Source organism: Calypte anna, chromosome 1 (assembly GCF_003957555.1).
Source record: "Calypte anna isolate BGI_N300 chromosome 1, bCalAnn1_v1.p, whole genome shotgun sequence".
Classification (NCBI taxonomy): Eukaryota; Metazoa; Chordata; class Aves; order Apodiformes; family Trochilidae; genus Calypte; species Calypte anna.
This window is the reverse complement of record NC_044244.1, coordinates 15,991,350-16,017,362: the sequence shown is the minus strand read 5'-3', so window position 1 is coordinate 16,017,362 and position 26,013 is coordinate 15,991,350. Positions and strand designations below refer to the sequence as shown.

The 26,013-nt window shown below is 34.3% G+C and overlaps 1 protein-coding gene across 2 annotated transcripts in view; it reads right to left on the bottom strand.

The window, feature by feature from the left end:
- The window catches only part of TBC1D22A (TBC1 domain family member 22A), a 161,524-nt gene that overhangs the window by 95,581 nt on the left and 39,930 nt on the right, over positions 1–26,013 (bottom strand). For both annotated transcript variants that reach the window (XM_008492980.2, XM_030461184.1), the window contains exon 9: positions 8,853–8,962. In XM_008492980.2, the coding sequence (XP_008491202.1) occupies positions 8,853–8,962 (110 nt within the window). The remainder of the gene's footprint in view (positions 1–8,852; positions 8,963–26,013) is intronic.

Sequence of the window (26,013 nt, the reverse complement as noted above, 5' to 3'; positions counted from 1 at the left end):
ACTTTTTACACTTTTTACACACTTTTCTGATGTGTATGTCTAATTATCTGTGCTCTCCTAAATCCCCTTAAAGCCATTTTCAAAATATGATGTCATATCCACCCTGACTCCTCTCTTATCAAAACAGTTTTGAGCATTGACCTTCCTGTTTACCCATTACCACAGAGACTCCTAGGAGGTAACCACAGACATATTTCAAAGAGAGCAGGGTTCACAACTGCCTCTAAAATTCTCAGTATACATCCTGATGCACAGAGATGGATTCAATCATCTTAGACAGGGAGGAAAGTAAGTCCTCCAGTGACCAAACAAGCCACTAGAAATTTCAGAAGAGTCCCAAAAGACTTCCTATGGATAGATGCTAGTCCAAACTTAGAAATTTTTGTGTAAAGCTTATTGTTGTGGCATACTCCTAGTACACAGTTCTGTGATACCACAAACAATAGATTCAATCACAATTCTTCTAAACTGCACAGTAGACACTGATGCTGTAAATCCTGGGCTCACTTTTAATGACAGTCATCAGTGTGGATGACTTTGAAGATAATTTATTTGAAAAAATCTAGAACATTGACATTTCTCATCTCAGGTTTTGGTATATCAAAAGTATCAAGATCTACTTTTAAACAATCTGTCTGAGGCCAGATCATCAACAACCATGAATCAGTCCTTAGCTGTTCAGTCTAAATCTACTCAGAGCCATACATGAAGACAACAACAGATAATTTTTTTAATTTTTTTTTTACATTTTACCTATTCCAAGTTTTGAACAGACAATAGATAACATGCTTTAATTATTATTACATCAAAAGAACAGGACTTGGATAACAATCATGCTAATTACATTCCCACAGCTCATAGTTACAACAACTCCTCTGCCAAAGTTAGTTTTTTAACTTCCTAGTGCTTTTCAACCCTAGTGCTGGGTTTTTTTCTTCAGGTACTAATAGAGTCTTCAAAGAACTATAGAAGAGGAACTTCAAACAAGACTTTGAAGATGTGATGGTCCTTTGGAAGAGGGGAAGTCATAGAATGACACAACACTGCATGTGTTTCGCCCTCGATAGTATTCCTTCCTATTAGTAATTTGTGTATTCTGTGTAACAACATTCTCTTGAATTGAGAAAGGTAAAACCTGCTTATAGAAAAAACATTCAACCCTTGTTTTACTTTGAGTCTTCCAAGTTTAAACCACTATAAAATAGTACTTGCTCTAGCAGATTATTTAACAAAAAAGGAAGCAAACACCTGAGAACAAATAAAGAAATTAATCTGGATTCAAGCACTTGTTGTGGCCATACTTATGTTTCAGGAGATTTAAGTCTCACATATGACGTTCAGATAAGAGTAACAGAGAAATACTATTTAAGGGTATAATTTGTTAAGTGATTACTAAAAATACTGAAGTGGTCAATTTTTCATTAGAAGAAAGCACATTTTAGAATCCTAAACATGCACAAATGCCTGCCCTAATTGCAGAACATTTTCTCATAAAATTTCCCACATTAATGACTTGCCAATTAATATCCAAATTTTATAAAACAGGTATTTGAATTAAAAAATGTTCATAGTTTAGAAATAGCTTTATGGAAGTCACTAGTAATGAAAAGAGTAAGAGTAATCCCAAGGTATTCCTTTTTCATCAGAACAGAAATCTCCACTCAACAATAAAATCACTTTCAGCAAGGCAGAGCAACCTGTTTCCAGTCGTCAGCAGCCATCCCTATACACATTTTATCATTCACAAGGTTTTACAACAAATCTTGCACTTCAGTTCTACAAGAGAAAAGCTGTAACTTTTTTAAGTGCTTAAAAACAGTTCTGATCAAGTAATCCATTGCTTTCCCTTAGAATAGTCATAGCTTTATGAAAAAAAAACAAAAACCAAACAAAAAACCATACATCTTCAGGATATAATTTAGACAAGACACTAGCATAAAATGCACATTGTAGATTTCTGGAAATTACTGAACAGTTATTACCATAAGGAAGTTCTGTCTCACAGATGGAGTTACAGAGGTAGTAGCTGCAGTAACAGATACAAAGCATGAATTTGCATCTCAAATATTAAGAGAACTATGTACAGAAATACCTGCTGCTAGCATTTCTGATAGTTCCTGACAGGCCTTCCACATTTTTAAAACACATTTTTGACTGGCATTAGGATCTGTTTATACAGAAGCTGGAGCACAGCTGCAGTAAGGTCTTTCAGTAGCGGCTATACAATGTTAGTACTAGGAGAACCTTGGCAACACTGCTATACCTCACTTTCACTGAACACACCAAATTTGTGGTACTATATTCTGCTGAAGAAAGGGGAAGGGAAGACTACTTTCTCCATTTAGAGTAGGTCATCAGAAGTGCTGGGCTGATGCATAGCCAGAAGTACCAGACAACCTCTACTGCATTTGCACAGGTAGACCCTGTGGTACCTGTGATACAGAAACTTGATCTGTGCTTGAAAGCACATATGCAACAGACATATGGTTCACATGCCAAGAGGCAAGCAGAAGACAGATGTAGACACTTAGAGAACATATTCTTTATATCTGTCTCAGCTAACAAACTTGTATTCTCAGAAATCAGATCTTCAATTTCTCATGACCCTAGACTACCTAATCAAATGAATTGCAGGCACCATCAAGAAGCATGTCTTGCAATATTTCAGTGAAAAGACACAAAGAAAGTACCTACTTTTTTCTTAAAAATAACCTTTTGGAAGATCATGTGAAAAATTTTCAGAAGCGCTACTGTCAGCTATTCCTGTACATCCCTCTCAGCATTTGAGCTGCATATTCATGTTATTTATCTGTTTCCACAGGCCTCTGAAAGGCTTTCCAAGCAGCATTCCATCCATCCACAATTCAGTCATGAGGTATACGTTAGCAACAACTTTCCATAACTCAGGAGCAAGAAAGACTTTTCCAGGATTCCCTTTGCAGATTAAATAGCAAGATATATGATCAGCCATAGAAACAGCCAATATACATATCATATACTCCAGTCCCTGGAAATGAATTAAATCCCTTTTATTCGAAAAATTCCCAGGTCTGGATAAATAATGGTATTAAAACTTTATTGCTATTTTTAATACACCTAGATCATTATGCATAATACCATAATAAGTGATCTGATAATGAAGAGTCATACTCTACTTTAAATATTATCATTAGATTTTCAAGTGGCACAGACCAGCATGAGCTTTTTACTTGAATGTTAACAGGACTCTATTGAGGAAAGTGTTATAAAGGATGATTTAGTACTAAAAAAATTCAGTGCATATTTGGCAATGTTTATTTAATTAATTTTCCCAAGTCCTTAGCTATTATTCCTATAGGTAAAAATGAAAAAATACTCATGCAAACCGTGATGAGATGTGTAGCTACTTAGGAGCCTAAAACTAGAAAGCATAAACAGAAAAAGAGGTAAAAAAGTAATCTGTGAACACAAAATAGGTTAAATTATCACGTAATATCAAACATTTTTTTCCTGGGTTGATGGTTGTGTACAGCGATATTAGAGCTTTTCTAACCATGACAATTCTATGATTTGGTGGTTTAACTACTGGAAAAGTTATACAATCTTTCTAACTGGAGCCATAGACATGATTGCACAGAAACTCCCAGATCACCAAAAACCAGCATGACTAAATCCACTAAAGCAACAGATGATTTAAACAAGATTCATATTTCTTCTCTAAGTCACAAAATACAAGCACATCAGGAAATGACTGTCATGCTCCTCAATGCCAACACTGTCTTTTATTCCACAGGTCCTGGTGGTTCAAAGATGTTATTTTAAAATTACACAAAGTCACATTAGATAAGGAAGGGAGTGGGTAAGATGAGTGAGAAAAGCAGAATAGCTACTTTGTGTATCAAAACTCAACCAGGAGATACATATTTCTTAATAACAGCTTTGACAATTCTGGAATCAAGAAAATGAGACAGTCAGGATGGGTTGAAAAAATAAATGAGTTTTCTGTTAAGAATAATAAAGGGATACAAATACTGTAATTTTTCCATTACACTCTCATGCGATGGAATGACAAACACACAAAAATATCTATCTACCTTGTATTAAGACAAAAATTTCACAACAGGACCCTAATTGTTATCAAAGTACACCCTTTAAGCTTATCTAATACTGGTAGGCATACATGAAATAGAAGCCTGTATTGATAAATTATCAGATGGAAACATTCTGCAGAGATTCTCAGATAGCAGTTATCACTACATCACATATTCCTCTTCTTCAAATCTTTGTACTGTTTATTCAGACATCTCAAATTATCAGTACTCATACAAGAGCCTTAGGACATACTTTCACAGAAAAAGGAAATATAATAGCACTAAACCTGTTTGGAATTCTTCTTTGGTTTTGTGCTATGTTGTGTGGCTTTGTGAAATAGAAGCAGTTTTTCCTGGCTGTCTGTAAAGACATTCTGTTATCCATAGTAGATCACAAGGAAAATACTAAGGGAGTAGTATAACTAATTTGACTATTATTTCCAAGAAAAAATCAGCAGTAACTTTCTTGAAAATTGGACAGACACAAGCAGATAGATCATCTAGACTACCCCACAGTAGCAGCAAGCTGGGTAAACTGAGAATTTACACCCCTTTACCCAAGTAAATCTATGAAATCTGTGTCTCGGCTGTCACAGCCCTGCCTTGACCTTACTGCATATTCACCTCTTTGCTACAGTATCTATCTGTGCAAGGTGTTCACTCCTAAACTAACCACTGAGTTTTTTGTTTTGTTGACAGTTCAGTTTTGTCAAACAGCTCACAACAGGTACCACCCAGCAAGAGACTGGAATGAACATTCAGGATCAGACAAAAGCATAATCAAGGATTATTATGATTTGATGTAAACCAGTTTATGAAATTTGGCACATGATTTGATCCTAAGTTCAATGATGCCAGGTTCTACAGCACCCATCCCCATTTAGTCCTTGTCCCCTGCTAGTGAATTTGCTGATTGTGCATCCAGAATGCAAATCAGTTAAATCAGTTAGAATCATAGAATGGCCTGGGTAGAGAGGGTGCTTTATCTAGTCCCACAGCCCACCATGAACAGGGACACCTTTCACTTGGTCAGGGTGCTTAAAGCCCCATACAACAGGACATGACACGCTTCCAAGGATGAGGCAGCCACAATTTTTCTTGGCTCTCATCAAAAATAATGTATTCCTTATGTCCAACTTTTATCCACCTTCTTTCAGTTTAAAACCATTGCCTTTTGTCTTATCACTACAGGCCTTGTTTAAAAGTCTCTCCCTGTCTTTGTCACAGGCCCCCTTTAAGTGCTAATGGTCACAATAAGTCTTCCCAGATTCTTCTCCTCTCCAAGCTAACGAATCCCAACTCTTTCCGTATTCTCCACAGATATGTTTTCCAACCATCTGGTCATAAGCATGGCCCTCTGAAACAGATCTAACAGGTCCACACCTTTCTTGTGCTGGGGATCCCACAGTTGGATGCAGTACTCCATATGGACTCTTATGAGAGCAGAGGAGAAGAGAAAAATCACCTCCCTCAATCTGCCGTTTGTGCTTCTTTTTATGCAGCCCAGGATACAGCTGGTTTCCTGGACTACAAGTGCACATTGCAGGCTCATATCCAAGGCTGTAACCCACCACTATAACTAAGTCCTCATCCACAGGGCTGCTCCTAATCCAATCACCCTCTAGTCTGTACCAATATTGAGGACTGTCCTGAACCAGGTGCAGGACCTTGCACTTAGCCTTGTTGAACTGCATAAGGTTCACACAGCCCAACTCCTCAAGGCTGTCAAGGTTCCAGGTTCCAGCCAACTTAAACTGCAACCCCATGACTGCTCTATCTGACAAGTAAAGTGGTATCAACACAGACAGCAGCCAAAACAAAAAACCAGTAGGAAAAAAACCAAGCAAAGCCTTTCAATTCAGCAGAGCTCTGCAGCTGCATTCAATTAACAGTCCCATCATTAGTCACACCACTACACCAATCTTTCAAGCCTGTTTTTGTCAGATGAACACATCCTCAAATACATCCAATTGATAACCATTCCATTTATATAAGAGCTTAAATTCTCATCAATGCAGTTTAATTCAATTACAATTAGTTTCAATATTTTTCTTATCAGTACCTGTTGGTTTTATTGAAAACAGAATTTTAAGCAAAACTGATGAAATCTTTGAACTTTTTCCCAGAAAAAAACCAGTGTGTGTGACAGATGTTCCAGATAAAAGTAAAAGAGTTGGAGGGTTTGCATTTTCTTTATCTGGCTTTATTCCTTTCAAATAGATTTGAACCTCTCACATCTTCTTTGCCAATGTTCACATATTTTTGATATGTGAATTATTTATGTGTAGTATTCTTATATTTTACAATGCAGTAGTTCTAACTCTAATACACAAACCAGCATTTTTACAGGAATCAACATGAGAAGAGTACACTTTTCACAAATTCTCAAAACTTTGAGCTACTAATCTTTTGATCATTAACCAGAAGAAACACAGAACACCTTCAAACTCAGACTTCTCATTTGTTGACTCAATTTTATAAGAATTTTGGAAAAAATCGACATTGTTAAATTCACAATAAGCCTTAGCCAATGAAACATTCATATTAAAACTTAAAGCACAGGTAAGAATATGCTAAAGCACTTTTGGACATACGAACTACCATAAGGAAAGAAATATCTGTCAAAAAAATATGATAAAATAATGAATCTGGGAAAAAACTTTTTTTGATAAGTACAGCTTCAATTCATCGGCATTTTTATGAGTTTACAATAATTTATTAATGCATAAAGAATGGTCATTTTACACACATGACATTTAGTCTCCAGGCTCTTTGCTACATTAAAACCACTTGGAAAAACAAAACCTCAATTTTTCAAGCATTTGTCCAAAGCATTTCAAAGCAAATAAAGCTACAAGGGACTTATCAAAAGGACTGAAAAGTATAGGGGAAGCACACACCCATCACCTTATTATTTAAGAGAACATTAGGAATTAATCAACCAAAGGTTTGCTATCCACATCACAGTTTCTGTTATTGAAATAGTACTGAAGCAATTTTGCAGAGATCATCCTCTATGGTACACTAGATCATTTTAAAGCAGGAAAAAATCAGAAAGAGGAGGTATGAGCATAAAAACAGAAATAAAGCAGCAGCAATCTGCTAAATATTGGTAACTAATTTATTTTCTAATAAGATCACTGAAAGCAGCAAATGGAGCCTGACTGCAAACATCTGCCTACCCAACATCACTCAAAATAATTCTTTGTTGCCAATGCAAAATAGAAATCATCACCTTTCAGAAACTTTCACATTTGTAGCAAAGGCCAACTTTGCTCCCATTGTAACCAAAGAATTCACACTTACTATAATTTTAGGGCATATATTTTGAGTCTATAGAATCAGATTATTTTTACGTTCTTGTAAGATTCAAAATGTTTATCTCAGATGACACATCTGAAAAACAGGTATTAGGCATTATTTGATGCCTACTGCAACACAAAGTCTAAGAAATTTAATTCAGGTAAACTCTTTGTGAATGGAGATGTCCAAAATTTCTAACTTATAGCATGTCAGAATTGCAGAATACAGTGTTTTCACAAGTGTTTTAATAAGCATTTAGCAGGCCAAGGGAAATTATTTTCCCCCATCAACTCCCCCCTTGTAAGACCCAGCCTGGAGTACTGTGTCCAGTACTGTGGAGTCCCCAACACAGGAAGGACACAGAATTCTTGAAGCAAGCCCAAAGAAGGGCCATGAAGATGCTCAGAGGGATGGAACACCTCTCCTATGAAGACAGACTGAGAGAACTGGGGTTGTTCAGGCTAGAGAAGAGAAGGCTCCAAGGAGATACTATAGCAGCCTTCCAGTACCTGAAGGGGATTACAGGAAAGCTGGAGAGGAACTTCTTACAAGGCGATATAGTAGACAAAGGGTAATTGTTTTAAGCTGGAAGAGGGCAGATTTAGGTTAGACAGTAGGAAGAAATTACTTAATGTGAGGGTCATGAGACACTGGAACAGGTTGCCCAGGAAGGTTGTGGATATCTTCTCCCAGGAAGTGTTTAAGGCCAGGTTGGAAGAGGCTTTGAGCAACTTGGTCTTGAGATGTGTCTCTGCCTATGCATGGGGGTTGGACCTAGATGATCTTTAAGGTCACTTCCAACAAAAAACATTCTATGATAAATACCCAGACTGCTCACACTAGAATTTCTTCTATGTGAGATTATAGGGATTCTTCCTTCACCTCAACACAAGATGTTCAGCTACGTATTTACTACTTCTTGTAGAACTTTTTAACTTTCATAAATTTATATGCCAATGACTGCAATTGTGTGCACAAAATCCATCACTCTTAGGTCTGTAACTTGCTGCATTTAACATAGAATAGTGCTGACATTTATATACCACATAGTTGTGCTAGTATCAAGTTTTAAACAGATGATTTTAAAATATCAGGTTAATTTCAGGAACTTTCAGGACAGCAATTGTTTATAGGTTGTTATATTAATGACTTAAAAATTTTCCACCACATCTGTGAGACCATATTACTTGGAGACTTGTGCAAAGACTCCATACTGGTGACTGACGTGGACACCACACCTCCAGAACTGTAGGTTTCAATTCTGCTCTAGAACACCCTAGTACAATGAAGAAATTTTGATGAAAAGAAGGAGCACTGTTTTGTTTTTAATTTTTCCTTTCTCAAAATTACACAAAACTTGTCAAATGGGAGAATTTGTTTTTCATAGATGTTCTGTTTTCTCCACAATCTTCAAGTAATTCAAAGCCATGACATTAATCAGTTCTCTCCACTACTTACAGACAAGAAACATCAATTTACCTGAATGCCATCAAGCAACTTGCTCATGCACCAGTAACTGTCAGCTTCTATGTTCTGCAGTACTTCTTCAGGCAGGTTGGAAACATCAAAATTTTCCACTTCTTCTTCATCTGTTTCAGAAAAAGACAGAGAAAGACAAGTTAATGAAGTGCACAGAATAAATAAAGCACGGATGAGGAAAGTAACTGAAAACAAAGACAACCATCACTTATCTAGAAAATAACTAGTCAGAAACTTCAACACACATTTACTTTAACAGGAACTAAATGAATCATTTATTGCTCAACTGTGTCATCTAATGGATTTAAACGTTAATTAATACTTAATTTCTTGAAGACTGTGAAAATGTCAAATCATGCCTGGTTGACCAGAATTAATATATAAAAAAATTACCTCATTCTAAACATTTCACACTTGAAAGAGTGAATTACTATTAACATCAGCATGTCCTTACTAAGTTCACTAACAGAAAAATTACTAAGACTACACACAAAACTTAGGGAAAGACTGAAAATTTTTAGACTACGGACAAGAAATTTAATTTAAGATGACAGGGTTTTATAAGAACCTGTGGGGAAAAAAACCCAGTATTTAGTACCTACCTATCCACTTCCAGCCTCAAATTCAATCTGATGTGCCTTGAGATTTTAAACAAGCAAACATGACAATTTTCAGCAGAGAAGACCTTTTTAACAGTACAGAAATTAAAATTAAGCATGAATATTTCCATTAATTTAGAAGTTAAATAATTTTCTGCATAGAGAAGAATATGAACAATGTAAGTTCTACCCAGGACCAAATTTTTTGGTATATGCTATACATGTTAACACAAAAATGTCTTGCAGTTATACAGGTCTTATTTGTTACATATTCATAAATCAGTGCTCCAGTGAAAAAAAGTCCAGGTAGTATTTTTAAGTTTAATATTTTAAGCATTGCAAACAGGAGTAAACTCATTCTCTCTCTGCCTCTCTATTTCTGCAGATTAAAAATAAGTGAAGCAGAGCTCTTCGTATTTATCTAAAACACATATATTGAACTTTATTCCCCTTGAAAGCAGCAGTCTTCAAGCCTTCCTTCACCAAAGATCTGCTGAAAGAATGAGATTACCACTTTGCTAGTGCATTCCTTTGCAAATTTCCTGCCTGTAAGCACCTTTTCTTTTCATGATACTGCTATCACATTTCTGAAGTTATAAACAGGAGCACCAACACAATAACTCTTCTACAGGTGGTTATGAAAAGCTAAAAAATGAAAAAGGTTTTTTATCTTCCCTTTCTCATCTTTCTAATCTTGCCTCTTTTTTGTCTCTCTTTTGAAACCAACTATTTCACATTATGTTCTAATACCAGAATTCAAGCCAACAAAAAAGTTCAAAATACACCTAATCATTGAAGGTGGGTGTTGCCACCTCCCTTCACAGCCAACACAGAGAAAGAATTACTGATGGATTATTAGCGCTCTTGTTCTATAATGGAAACCTAAAATAAATCACATTAATCACATCCAAAGAAAATCCTGTTTCTCAGTATTAGCTATAACTTGAGTTTAGAATGATTGCCTCAGATTGCAGACCTCTAAACTGTGGAAGTCTAAACTGAAATGAAACTTTAAATATCTATCAAAAGGCATCCCTTCCTGTTGCTGAATTATCTGCAGCAAGCAAGAATGACAGGTTGTGAGAAAACATAAGCAGTTTGAGAAAGAAGGCTGAAGCAACCTGGCAAGTAAAGATGCTCCAACATTAATATTTTGGAAACAAACATATTCTAACTGTTCTAGTAAGGTGGGAATATCAATTTTTTTTTTCTCCCAGAAAGTAGACTAAAGAAACATCTTTCAGTGGTTTCAAATACTTTTCATCATAGGGATGGTCATCAATCACAAAGAGGATGTCAGGACAGGCTCTTCTGATAAGAACATAGAATAGTGAATTTGTGTCGCATCTTTCACACCTAAGTAGAATTCTCATAATTTCAAGGGGCAAAAACCAGCAAACAAACACACAAAAAAAAGTATTAGATAGAAAAGCGCTGTTCATCAAGTTCTTCCTGCTCCACTTTGGGTGATCCTGTAAGTCAAAATCTGTAGACAGACAGCATTTAGGATCTTGCACTTAAAAGATTGTTTCACTTAAAGAACCCATAGTCTCTAAATACAACATCACAGAGCCACAAGCTCAACTATTACAGAAATAAATCCAGCACTTTTATGAAGAATTCATAGCTTTCTTGTTCTCTCTCTTTCCCTTTAGAAGAGACATCCAAGAATCACATGCTTTTCTTTGGCATGTACCGACTGATCTCCAACATTTTCAGAAACCTCTTAAACATAAAGTAAACATTCAGCAATTTTTGTATGTTCTTTTAATATAAGCTGCTTCCAGTCCAATTTTTATTCTCATTGTGCTTCTCCTACATAACTAAGTCATCCCCTCTAATGTCAGATAATCAAGATTTGAAATAAAATGTAAAGAGTCTAGTTAAATGTGTCAGACTTGTTTTTCAAATATATACTATACAGTATATACCTTGTGTAAAACAGCTGGCTCAAACTTTAGCTTAAAACTTTGTAAAAAACTATTTCAAAGAGTAAATCAATTAAAAGATATATCAGATCAGATGAGAAGTTTGGGTTTGTATCTATTTTATTAACTGCTACTCTTTGATTTAAATGTGCTGCACATTGAACATGAGGCTACACTGTGGGAGCCATCCAGACAGTCTAATAACAAAACACAACATCACAAACGCCAAACAAGGGAGTGCTCAGTAATGTGCAGTGGTTGCTGTTGTTACAATTCACCTTCATTGCTGCTCTTTATTAAGGAAATTCAAAACTGACTGTGAATATCTGACTGACCTTTTTCCACACGGCTGTGACATCCTTGACAAGCTCCAATTAAGGAACATGAACATTTGACTGACAGAATAACATACAAAATAACAGCTTTCCTATTATCATTAATTCATAGTGCAAAATGCTTCCTCCCCTGTACAGTTTTAAAGGGAAAAGCAATCAGACTGCATGTTACCCTTAAACAAACCCATGTTGCTGTTGTTCATTTGGAGAAAAAAGTAAACACAGTAGAGATGTTTAAAAAAGAAAGAGTGGAAAGGATTTCAGGACAAACAAGAGATAAAGCAAAATTAACCATCTCAAAAGTACATGAGATTATTTTAAGATTTGTGCTTGAAAAGAAAATTGCAAGTTCTGGTTTTAGGTAACTTTCAATTTATTTTCAATGAGTGAAATCTGAATGGACAGTAATAACAAGAATATGGGGAAAACCAGAATGCCAGTGTGTATCAATATCTGGGGAAAAAGAGGTAACTGCACCAAATTTCCTGATTACAAAGTCTCACAGCAATGTTTCTCATTTTCTTCAGTTTCCTGTGGAGATATTTATTGTGTTATCTGTGCAATTGTAAAAGACAGTAAAATAGTAGCCTGGAGGAAAACTGCTGTAGTATGGAGTCGATGACATGCTGATTGGAATATGTGCACTGCTGTAAGCATGGTATTAGCTGTTCTTTACCCATTCCCAGTCCATGCTGCTGAAACATCCCACAGTGCAAAAAGAATGAGTAACTTTTCCTAACAGCTGTAACTTGATCAACTCCCAAAGGCAGAGATACAAGGATAAAATGAAAGATAACTACAAAATTATTACTTACAACTACTTACAGATTACTTTTTCAGATAACAGTAGAAAATAAACATGAGATGCTTCCGATAAAATTGGGTTTTAATACGAGAGTAAGCCTAGTTGATGATTTTGGCGGAAGTTGTTCAAATGTTAAGATTGTGTTTGGTCTCTCTCATTTAGATGCATTTCATTTCTTCTTAAAAAATGCTCAAATTTCACCTTTTCAATACAGATCATGAGCAAAAACATCTGCCATTAGAGACCAGTGGAATCATCCAATACAAATTTTTGCATTGAAGAACTAGAAAATTTTAACTTCAAGGAGAATTTTATTTCCAAAGAAATCGTGTCCTGAAGGAAAACTAAAATACTAAAAATGTATGACATTATTAAAATTTGTTTATGATATTGCTACAGTAGCTAGTAACCCTCTCAGTGCATCTAAGTAGCCATCGATGTCCATCTGTGATCCAATGCAACCAACAAAAAAACCAACCTGCATTCAGAATTTCTCTAAATCTGTTATTTACAGCAATAGCAATACTCAGTCTTTATATGGAACTTGACAGTTTTACGCTAAGTTTCATTACACTAAGCATGCTCATACAAAAACATTTATATTAAATAAAACATTGTTTCAAACAAAACTTTTTAAATGAAACAGACATTTAATTGGTTTATTAGCTTTTTATCTTAAAATAATGTATCGGCACTCAGAATAAGGTAAAAATCAGAGTAATTCATAGGAAGGGAATGAAGTGGACAAAATGGATGACGGTACAAGAAAGATCCAGTGCTGAAGCCCAAAACAGACTAAGGTCATCAATGAATTTTGACTATTCTTTACATACACATAGTATTAAAAATAACATTATAATAATTAGAAACATTCATTCTCTGAACATCTTAAAATTGTTATTTTTAGCATTAAGTTGTGTAAATTTATTTATTATACTTCAGTTTCAAATTATATAGCTCTTGCAGAGGTGCAAGGAAATCATTCTGACATGCACAAATCAGAATACACACATACTTTTCTCTGTAATGTTTACTTTGTTGAGATTTACTTTAGGTGTTTAGGCAGACCTAACCTAAAAGTAACCAGCTAAATATACAAATTACAAAATTACTGGAATATGATTGCATGCAGAGGTGCACAGCAATATTTCCACATCTAGATCTCAAATACTCTGCCTCAGTCTCAGTTTTCAAAAAGCCTTATGAAATAGCTATGTAGTCACTCCTGCACTAAGGTAATGTTTTTCTAAGGAGAACAGGACATAATAGAGCACTTAAATGTAAATTCTTTCACTAACAAGTACCTAATTAAATGTGTACATAACCACATCAATATCTCTCATTGAAAAAATCCTAATTATCTATTTATCTGATAGAAAGAGCTTTTGAGCTGCTAAGGATTAATCACCAAAGTATAAACTTTCCTTCTTTATGATAATGCAGTCACAATGGTAAATTTAAAAAGAAAAATGAAAAGAGCTCAATCATCTCACCAGTCCAGGCTTAGGTAAGCATGACCTTATTGCATTTCAAATATTCCCTGATTACCAGCCAAGTTCTCACACACAATGTATTGTTGACTTGTCTGTTTTAGCACTGCTAATAATCCTACACTTGCTTTCAGTTGATCAGCCACAATTTTCTTTAAGATGCAGTAGGAAGCAAGATAAATCTTTATACATCTGTGTAAGAATGATGTTTTGAGCATTAATCATTTTACTTTTATTATTAATTTTCTAAAGAATTTTACTGCACATGGGGAATGTTATGATCTCATTTAACCTGGAGAACAAGTTAAATCGCTATCTCCAAAACCACTGTAAACTTGATTGCTTTGAATTAATTTTTATGTTCATCAAAATTAACATACGAGCCTGCAAGTACTCTCCATTCATTCTATCACAAAAGAGTAAATACTTCATATACTTACTTTCAAATTACAGATTCCATAAAACAGTAAATCACTGAGAGACTTCTGTTTGTGGGCCTACATGCCTGCCAGTAAAATTTTCTAGTCAGTCTTTTAATAGACTAGATTCTAATTGAAATCTCCCCTCCTGTAGGGGGGACTACTTAATGGGGATTAAGTAGTCCAGATCTTGCCCCTAATTCCTCTGTATAACTTACTGCACATGTCTACACAGAAATAGGTCTGGTTTTAAGAATGATAGTTATTAGAAAAATAGTAAAATTCTGAGCTCATGCTGCAAATTAGACAAAAGACCTCAGTTCTTCATAGGCTGAAGACTGAAGACTCAAGAAAGATAAGAAAATATCTTTATTACTTTAGAACTCTAACACCAAACAAGGTATGAAACTGAACTAAGTAAAACAGGTGTCACCAACAGATCTTTGTCCTACAGAACTTGCATAATGCCAATGAAAGGCTGGCAACCTCTTACAAAGGTGAGAAAGCTTGCCAGTTAACACAGTTTACACCTTTTAAAAATGTTATAAGCCACTTTCTTGAGGTACAAGCCTTCTTTTGACATTATTGTCAAACAGGACTCTTATAAGGGCACATCTCAAAACTTTATTTTAGCAACAATAAAGGACACAACGTTCAGAACAAATTATTTTCTGAGTAATCACTTCAATAGTTTTGCTGCTGTCAACCAAAACAGACTACCAGGAAGAAGCAGTGCATGTGATACCAAATTATGGGACTAGTAATTAGCATCCAATATGCATGATGAGCACAGGATGCAGATGAGCATTTTCTTAGGATGTCTGATAAGGCAGTTTCCTGAGAAATCCAAAAAGTGCTTGGAGAACAGGAAATGAAAGATTAAAGGTTGTACCTGTCTCCCAAATCACATATTTAAATTAACTAGCTTGTGCTTATCATTTAAATTTTTTAAGCATCAAGCCTATGCATGTCCATACATACAAACATGCTGTGTTAAAATTATGGAAAATGTATACTTCTTATTTGAAACAGTAAGAAAATAAATTGTCTTACATCCATTATTTGGACTTTTTAGCAGAAATTGCATATATTGAATCAAAAGAAGGGTATTAGAGGAGAATGAAATCCAACTGCACACTACATATGCAGCTTAATTGTTGAGTGCATTCCTTAACTATACTTATCTGCTGTGATTTACAATTTTCCCAATGAAACTGCATCTGTGGCAAAAAAAGCCACAAGGCTTGCTTTATTCATGAGATTCAATCATTTTTTTACATACTGTATGGATATTTCTCATTGAGGTAAAGAAATAATACCACAGGGTACAACCTATAGGAAAAAACCTGCTCCACCAATTAAAAAAAAATAATAATACGCTTTCTCTATTTTATTTCTCCTATGTTCTTGTAATTAAGTTACACTTGTAAAAAGTTGTAAGCTTTTTTCTCATAGTCAACTAAAGGTAGAACAAGCAAATCAGTTCAGAAATGTCTTGATTACAGTAAAACTCATAATTCAATAATCACAGTACTGGCTTTTATCAAAACTGATGTGCTATAAAAGCATTAAATATTTTGTTTCTGTGAAATAAGGCAATTAAACATATAGAAACTGTTTTGCAAAAACTTTTTTTTCCTTTATTAGTTATTTTGCTTCAGTTCTTATTTTTTCACATCTGCTTTATAATTTGTTCTCCACAGAGGCAGAAATTTAAAATTACAGATTTCTCAAATTACAAACAAGCAAAAAATCCTCAAGTCCAATTACTTTATTATTTTGCACTTTATTACTAGGATTAAAAAAAATTGCATTTAAACTACAAGCAAAGCCTATTTAAATTAAAAAGTTTCAGCATATGAACTTCTGATAGTTCTACTGGAATTGTTCTGAAATCAATAACTAACAACGTAACTCACTGAAAGGAAGACAGACACAAAAAAGCTCTTTATAACTTTGTTTAAAGCTCTTATACACCTAATTTGAAAACCTTCTCTTAGAGCTTCAGATGCTATATACTTATACAACAGGATTTGAATGATACCTTCTTGACATTTGTACAGCATGCTTTTGTTGCTTAAGTAATTCTTCCTCTTTTATTTTTTCTTTCTGCAAGTTACTTCATAATAAACAAGGTTTTTATATTTGAATGCCAAAACCCATTAATTTCCCAAGCTGTTAGAATGCATGCTTGAGAAGACTGAGATCTGAAAACATAAGCACCTCTGTGCTGCTTCACTACAGAAAGACGATTAATTCTAACTATACGGAAACCATGGGCAAGAGGTAAAACAAGTGCTCAAACCAGAACTAAAATATGCAGCTCTCTTTGGATTACAAGTCTCTCCCATAGTTACATTAATTGTGACTTTCTCCTTCACAATTCTTGCATCTTTATATCTGCAGAAATCCTTTCATTTCTCTTCAATATAATTTCACTGCTTCTACCATTATTCAAGATCTTGTTTTACATTTATTCCCATAACCCAACATTTCCAGTCTGTAGGTTCAAATAAAATATCTTTAACTAATCTCTCCTGACTTCTTACAGTATGAGTTAAAATCTCTTCATTGCCTTAAAAAATGACACAACATAAACCACAGAAGGGATTCCAGAATTAACAAAAAATGCATTACTTTTAAGGTAACATTCATATTTTCAAAATCAATTTATATTTAAAGTTCTGGAAATGAAATAACATGTTATTTTAAGACAGATGCCTTTTAAAAATTTAGAAATACAAATTCAGATGTAAAATAAACTTTTAAAATAATTAAAATCCACATCGTTAATCATATGTACATCTGTAAACATCCTATACAACAAGTTAGGTCTTTTGTTATTTGTTTATGTATGTATACACAGGGAATAAAAATCCTATTTCCTTCAAGTACTCTTTAGCATATCTCAGAGAGAAAAAAAACAAAGAAAAGAGCTAGAATACTTCAATAACAGAAAAAGACCGTGACTAAACAGACAAATATGTGATTTAGCTGAAAAACTCAACTACCTAGAATCACTAGAAAAGACTCCTTCGATTTACTTACTTTGGTTATTATTGGTAAAAAATTTAGAGCTTGTTTTTTTGTACAATAGTTAATATAAAGCAGTTAAATACATAACCATAGGTGAGAAGAAAATCCACATTAAGCATCTAAAGTACCTGAAGCAGTTATAAATAAATAAATAAATGAACAAAACAAACCAGCCCCACTTACATTAATGTGAAAAACAGAACATTAGATAGCAGGAATCTGTAGTTTTAAGAAAGTATAAACCACTTATAAACCATTTTTGCCCTAAGAGCAGTGAGAACTTCTTGTACTAGAGTAATATATAATATTGAGTAGACTGAGAACATGAAAGTAAGCCTTTGGTTTCAGACATTTGCTTTCTAAATTTTCAATGAAAATACTTTAGTATGATATGAGATAAACGAGATAATCACTGCTTTGAAATAGGCATTTTGGAAGGTTACAGTGACAACTTTGGGAGTCAGAGCACAGTGACTTAGGTAGATGTACTGAAAAATGAGGAGCATTTTCTAACATGACAAGTCTGAACAACAAAGATATTTTCTTTTAAGTACATAAGAGTCCTTTCCTTTTATTATTTCCTTTAAAAGGTAATGCTGACCTCTAAAAATCTGGATTTTGCACGGAGGGTTTTTTATTGGTTTTTTTTCAAACAGATTTTTCCCCTTCTCTTCTTCAGAAGAAAGAGAAAGGTATTTTAATCTAACACAGTTTTCCTGTAAAGCTATATTCAGAAGAAATAATTTACCTTTTTAAATTTAAAATGCAGACTAACATACCCCTAATCCAAATCCACAATTTCAATTTTGTCTAATTTTTCTGTTCCCCTTATTACCATATTTAATTTGCCTCCAAACAAGAGACAGAAATAGCTTTTAATACAGGTGAAAATGTCCTTGCTTTCACTCTTCATTTATAAAAACTGAATCAAATTACTTCAGATAAACAAGTCAGGGAGATTACACCACATAACTGTTCTTCGACAAATATAACACTTGAGTTTGTTTTTTTACTACAAAATCAGTATAAGCACAAAGGAATAAGAAAAATAATTTTCAAAGCAAAAAGAAAAACAAATTAAATATTTGTCTTATTCATCAAATGAAAACTCACCAGGAAAATTTTCAACCCAACTCTCATCTTGAGTGATATTTGATACTTTGCCCACAGAAATAAGTTGAATATATAATACAGAACTATAAAACACAAAACCAGCTTTATCTGAAAATAGTTTGAATAATCAAAAAATGCCATTAATATCTAAACTGTAAATAAAAGAAATGCAACAATCCTACTTAAATTTAGTAAAGTCTACTTCACTTTTCAAAAATAGAAAGCAAGCTCTTTCAAACTACATAGTGACAGCTACAGAAGCTCTGCAGAACTGTAGTAGACAAATACAACTATGACAGCTTTTCTTTCTCCCTTGTCATCCAAACTTGAATTTATACTGATAACTGGAGTATGAAATAAAATTTTTAAATCAAATGGAAATATGATTACTTTCTTTTTCAACGGGTTTGTGGGTTTGTCTTTTTTTCCTTCTTTATGTTTAATGACTTAAAACACAGTGTTTCAGTTTCGGAAGATAAATTTTGACACCCCTAGAAATTCTAACATACAAAATCGCACATAGTTTTACATCAAAATGACAGACTCTCAAATAGACTCCATGTTATTTGTATGTTTTTTCCAAAGGAAAACATACTTTATGTACTATGAGGGTTTTGGTTTTTTTCCATTTAGTATTAACATTCACATTAAGTGGATGGTCCTTTCTTTGAAGACAACTTAAAAGTTTTAAAAAGTCTGAACGAATAATACACCTTAAAATTTCAGGGCTTGAGCTTTTTCTTATTTAAACAGAAACTGATAAGACACTATGAGCAATTAATACCATTACTCAAAATATTAAACTTCTCAGATAGAGAACTAAAAATAACAGGCAATTAAGGAATTGGATATACTTATGAGGATAATCTTAATGTCTCTTTTCATTTCTGACAGTAATTGTTAACCGCAGCCAGAGAAATCTAACTTTAATTAGGCTTATTCCACTTCAAATAGATAGGAACTTTTTTTAAAAGTATCTAAAAGAAATGAAACTGATGGTACATCCTACTTCCTCAGCTAACACAGCCTTAAAAGTTAAATCTCCAGCACTATTACTATTATACATCTGTAATCAAACTACAGATATTTTAATCACAGCCCACACTATTAAAACATGCAATATGCGCCAGTTCTGAGAATAAGAATTTTGATTTTGCTATCTGTGTTGATAACAATGGATTTTAAAGAATACAATTTTGTTTCAATTGAGGTCATTAATATGACCAGAGTTATATTCTCCATCCCATCAGAATGATAAAACTTCAAACATTCTGATTATAAAGATCAACGGAACTACTTAAAAAAAGATAAGATTATAGAAAATATGACAGAAGTAATAGTAAAAACCAATTCTACATATGATATGCAAAGACAGGCAGCAAAACTTAGTAAGCTTTCCCTAAGGGGTATTTTCAGGGGGACTATGTAAGTTTGTGTCTCAATTCTATTTTTTTCTAAATTAGCCTTGAAGTTGAAACCCAGAAAACATTCTTTATACGCAGTTATCACAATTACTGATACAAAACTTGTTCTATCAGTCTCAAATCTTTCTCCAAAAAGTCTACTGGATGCAACTGTGCATCCAAAGTTGCAGATGAAGTCTTTTATTTATCTAGGAAATCTGACAATATATTGAAGAGAGTGAAATCAAAATTGAAACAGTGTAAGAGGACTGATTTTTGTGAACAGTGTTGTATATTATGATCATGGCTATTCAAGACAGTGCTAGAAAATAAAAACACTGAAAAAGCAGGTTGCAATACCCTACATCTGTCTGTTGAGATGCTTTTATAAGTGCTCCCTAACTTGCTAAACTAAAACTAAGTGGAATTCACAAAGACTTATAAGCAGGTTGCAGTTTAATAATAATACAGCTAAAGCAGCCTTAAGAGCTACTTGGCATTGAAGAGAGATCTTGCTTCTCCCTTATTCCTTACCATGCTCCTATCCCCACATCAGCACTGTTGTTCATCACTGATTCAAGAGACAAGAGTAGAAAGCTAAACTTTTCATTTTATTAAGGGGCTACTTTCCTGGCAGTTCAAGTAAGCTGATCCACTGTGAAAGAAAAAAAAGCTAATTCTGACCAAAGAGAGAAGACAAGAATGCACATTGGGGGTTGGTAAAGAGAAAGCAGAGCTACCCATTTTGACTGCACAACGCCCTGATTCAGCAACGTGATCTAGGCACGTGGCAAGCAAACCCTTTTCTGTCCAACTAAATCTGATTTTTAAATACTCCAATACTGTTAACTGTCCACTATTAAGTTTAAAGAGAAGTGAAAGGAAGCTAGAACAGGCAGGGTACACTCACCTCTTGAAACAGCAAATGGCATCTGGAAGAATATTAATTCTACAGCACATATGGATCTAGTTCACAGTTCCAAGCCCTTACTGGGCATTAAATAGAGTGAGTAAAATACACTATCACCCAACTAGCTCTGTGCTCAGCTGCTCATTAGTAATCTTCTCAAGGTCACTGCACTTTGAGAAATGCCAGAAGTACTAATTATGCTGGTAGAATCAGCTAAAAACCGACTAATAAAGAAGTAAATAACCTTATTTTGACCAAAGTAGACTGAGAAATTATGCAGACACACTCACTCATATATTTGATATCAAATGCCAGCACTGACACCTATTATGCTAAGCAACTATAGAAAAAAAATAGGAATAAACTCTATTACTAACAAGCCACACAGAAAGTGCATATCTGGACGTAGTTCAACTACGTTCATTAGGGTTTTTACTATTATAACTACATGAAAAAATAGTCTTTAATTGAAACAGTTATATAACTCTAAACCAGAACTAAGTGCTCACTACAGGATTAGTCAAGCTTCAACTAAAAATTAGTATTCCAACAAGTGATGCTGATATATTGCTTTTTTCCTAATAAATAATTAACATAGATATCCAAACACAAAAATATCAAAATATTAACGGTGATTCATAGGGCACTGGCCCCCTATTTATCGATTCTCTTCATTCCACAAGTCCTACAAATATATTTGCCTTCCTTCTAAGCATGAGTTGTCCTCTTAATATTATCTACATTTTTCTTACAGTTGTTGCAGTGCCTCCAAATACACTACTTTATTAAATGACCCTTGACACAGCAATATATTATGGCAAGAACTGCTAGATGACACATAATTCAAACAATTCAATTCAAGTTATTTTCACATGGATTCTCCTCCTTGATTAAAGTGAATAGACAGATGTAAAATAGTCAGATTTCTTTGCCCAATTAGGCCTGAAAAACTGTATTATATATTAATAGAGAAAACTGCTCAGATATTGTGAATGGTTCATTTTTCTTTAGTGAGACATATATAAAATGAACAATTTAAAAATACAATCTAGCCAAGTGCTTCAAAAGAGTGCTAATGGCTTTTAAAGCACTAAATTTTAGATCTATATTATCTCCTTTGATGTAATGTAATCTACGTGGAAGAAACAGGGGGGTGGTTTCATTACATCTCAAAAATATTTAAACTATAAAAAAAATTAAAAAAATAAAGAACCACCACCTTCTGAATTACAGAAGGATATGCATGTATCTTAGAGTGATTACAAATTATCAGAATACATTGATCCTTCACAGTGATCAACAACAAAAGCACTATAAACAGAGTCTAAAAACTGCATGTCTTAAAAATGCAGTAATTAGTACTTTCCACACAGAAAGAATGGTTGTATTCCAACTGAGGAATCTGATAGGTGGTACAAAACAGAAGATGCAAGGAAGAGAAGAGACCTATAAAAAGGTTTCAGAGAGCTCCTAAACAAAGCAGAATATTTCAAATCATAGGAAACATGATAATATATGATTTGACTCCAAGAAGTTTACTTAACAATGAGTCAGGAAACACCCTGTTAAGACTCAGCACCTATTATTTCTGGTTTCTTTTACACTGCAGTTAAGACTAACACTGTTACATAGCATGGAATACTGGTACAGATGTACCAAGTCTTCAGCACTGTGGATAAGTACAACACAGGTCTCTGCTTACTTTTGGACCTTCTTGACCTTTTCCAAGGTGCAAAGAATGAATCATCATATGTAAAATCAAATTCAAATACTGCTTATCTTACTCACAGTCCTCCCTCTCTTCAGCTACTTCACATCACTTTCAAAACACTTTCACTAGACAAAAGGTTGGCACACCAACAAGGTAGGAGTGGAGGAACACAATCCTAGAAATTGAGAAGGGGAGTGGTGATTATCTCAAAGCAAACTAAGATAATGCTAAAAATGTTCTGCATTATGTTAAGTTTCTGTATGTGTATGTGTGCATATATTGAGCACTTCATAAGTGAAAGGAAAGCATGCTTCAAAGAGAACCTGAAGCAACTCAAAACTTTCAGGTGGCTCAGTGGGCCATTTATGTTGCAGATCTTTCACAAAGGAAAGCATATGATGTTTTCTGGATTTATGTAGAAGATGGAATTGGGGTTTCAGTATTTTCAAGACTTTAATTCCGAAGAGCTTCTTCATTCCTTCCTCAACCAAATCACATGGATAAAAGTATTCCATGCAATTATCAAATATTTCACAGAAAAGTGTTCATATTTATGAGTCTGTCAGCTTCACTGATGAGTATTACTGTGAAAAGTCATGGAAATTTTCAAGCAGCATTGAACTATACCCTTTGTACTTGTAAACTACATTTTGGGTGATTTGCATTATAGGAGAAAAAAATCAAAGCAATCAAATGCAATTTGTGGTATTTAAGTTACATATGACAGAAGAGTTAACTTATTTTGAATAGCTTTTAGTCAAGGTTTACAATGGTTTTTAAAAATACAGAAATATTTAAAAAATTCTTTTATAACTTGCAAGAAAGTGTTAAAATGTCGGTTTTGCTTTGTATCAGAGCTTTTATGCAAATTGTATTTGTGTAAGTTTCATAAATCATCTGAAACATGGGTAAACAAAACCATTTTAATACTGTATTGTTTTAAAACATGCACATATTTAAGCAGAGAAAACGAAAACCAGTGAAACAGCAGAACTTTGTAACAAAGTGTAAGGCAAAAATTATCCAAAAAGTTCAAGAGCATACAACTGTAAATAAAATCTCTTCATCTATCAAATTGAAGAAAACCTTCATAATTCCTGAGCACTCTGTCCCAGGAGGTTTTTCAGTACTGCATTCCTAGTAAACCAGAGGACAGCAAGGTTGATTCTATCAGTCTCCAAACACATGAAGGGCCTGAGAGTGGGAGAAGCATCCAGTTAATCCAATTACAACACATTGTTCAAATACCGTTTTATCACAGCAATTTGTCATTCTTTTAGTTTTACTCAGTCTTTTCTAAGCAGAATAACCACAAATCTGTTGTGTCTCCACTTTATCTCCTCAAAACCTCAATGCATGAGGCCTATTCATAAATCTCCAAAGACTACTGAGCTCATGGAACTGAGTAACAAGTCATACATAGCACAATTAATTATCTCAAATTATTTTACATACTACAGCAATCAAGGTTTCAGTATGGTCTTGTAAAGGAAATAAAGCACATTAAACAAAAGTTTACCTTCTAACCCTTTAAATATGAGAAGAACCCTAACCCTTTAAGTATGAGAAGAACCTTCTAGCAGCTCTCTGGAGTCAGTTACCACTCTTTGCCCTCTGCTCCACTGCCTCATCATTCAGGAATCCAGTTTTATGTACATTTTGAACAGATTCACTTATTGCATAAAAATTGGCACTATTTCCAGAAAAAAAATCCTCTGCTAAATTGAAAACTTTTCATACTTTATAAACAAACAGGAATTTTGTATATGAGGAATTACCTCATATACCACCATGACACAATGCTCTGAAAACATCAGTCCAATCATACTATGAAAATAAAAATTTTAGATACAGCATTCAACAAATTTGAAAAAACAAATTTAACAGTTTTAAAATTAATTATTCACAGTAAATATGTTGAAAGAAAGGAAAGAAGGCAATAACCAGTATGAAATCCCATTTTAAGGGCTGGAAGACTTCCTGTGACACACCAGAGAGAATGGAAAAGGAAGGCAAGAAAGGGAGCTATAGAGAGACAATTGCTTTTCCAGGACCAAATAACCTTGATGCTCTCATAGTAATACTAAATCCATTCCCGATACCATTAGGATTAGGGCCTGGAAGAATTATTCCATAAAGCCATGGCAATATCAATTTAAAAACACTAGAGAAGAGAAACTGCATTTAATGCCTTCTACAAAAGGATTTAAGATCACGAGATAAATACTTACAAGGGTAAGACCCATCTTTCCAAAGTTCTCAGTTTATGAGTTCTTGTAAGCATCCTCAAATAGTCTCAAGATCTGCTATTGCAAGAAGATTGCAGACAGCATCTCAATTGCCATTCCAGTCTTCAGCAGCCTTATTTTTCTTGACATTCTTTATCCGACATAAAATGATGAAGTGCTATGACAGTGTTCATTTTCTGCCCTTGACTTTCTACCACCTCCTAATATTCTCTTGATCCGATACTGCCAGCAGTCTCAGAGACATTTCACAGAGCCATTCCACTTAGCAATGACCTGATATGCATCCTCACTATGGTGGCATTTCACTTAAGCTTTCATCTCTCTGGATGGTGAATAAATCCTGGTGCTCTCTCTGGTTCCCGATATATACATAAGGGCCAGTGAATTACTGAAATGCAGATGTAGTACTGAAATGTCAGATGTAGTGAAGCACAGCGGACTCCAAGAGCAAGAAACCACAATGTAGATCAACCAAAACTCAGAGTAACAGGAAGTTACATAGAGAATGTATAAACTTATGCAGCAATTTGAAGTAGGACTGGCAATCCAGTGGAAAATTTCTTTTTTCACATTAAGTCAGCAATGAGCAGTCACATATTTTATTACCAAAAACACCTCTGAAATTGCTTCCACATGGACAATATTCATTTCAACACAAACTAATAGGCAATAAAGACATTGAGCTTTAAGGAATACTACCCTGACATATTTAACATTTGTTCTTACAATGGATATCAGAACATTACTATGTCATGTATGAGGTTAGAAGTAAGCACCAAATAGCTTTCCTGTACCACTAGTGCTTGATACTCCAAAGAAGCTGTTGTATTAAGGCAGAATAAATTTATAGATACTTTTCATGGGAAAAATGTGTTAATATGACATACACAACCACCTGGTGTAAGAAACCTAAGGTTTAAATTACTCCTAATTTAGACTAGAAATCCTGTATTCCAGCAGGGGCCAGCATCTAACCCTTCTGAAATATCTTTAATTGCAGTTGTGCAACTCCTGGCTCGGTTTGACAACCAAGTTTTATCTTGCTGAAAACACTACAGTATTCTGCTTTAACTGCAGAGTGAGAAAGTAATAAGACAATAGCAAATTACACTTTTATCATACTTACACTGCTGGAAAGGCTGAAAGAATGTTCTCAACATTTA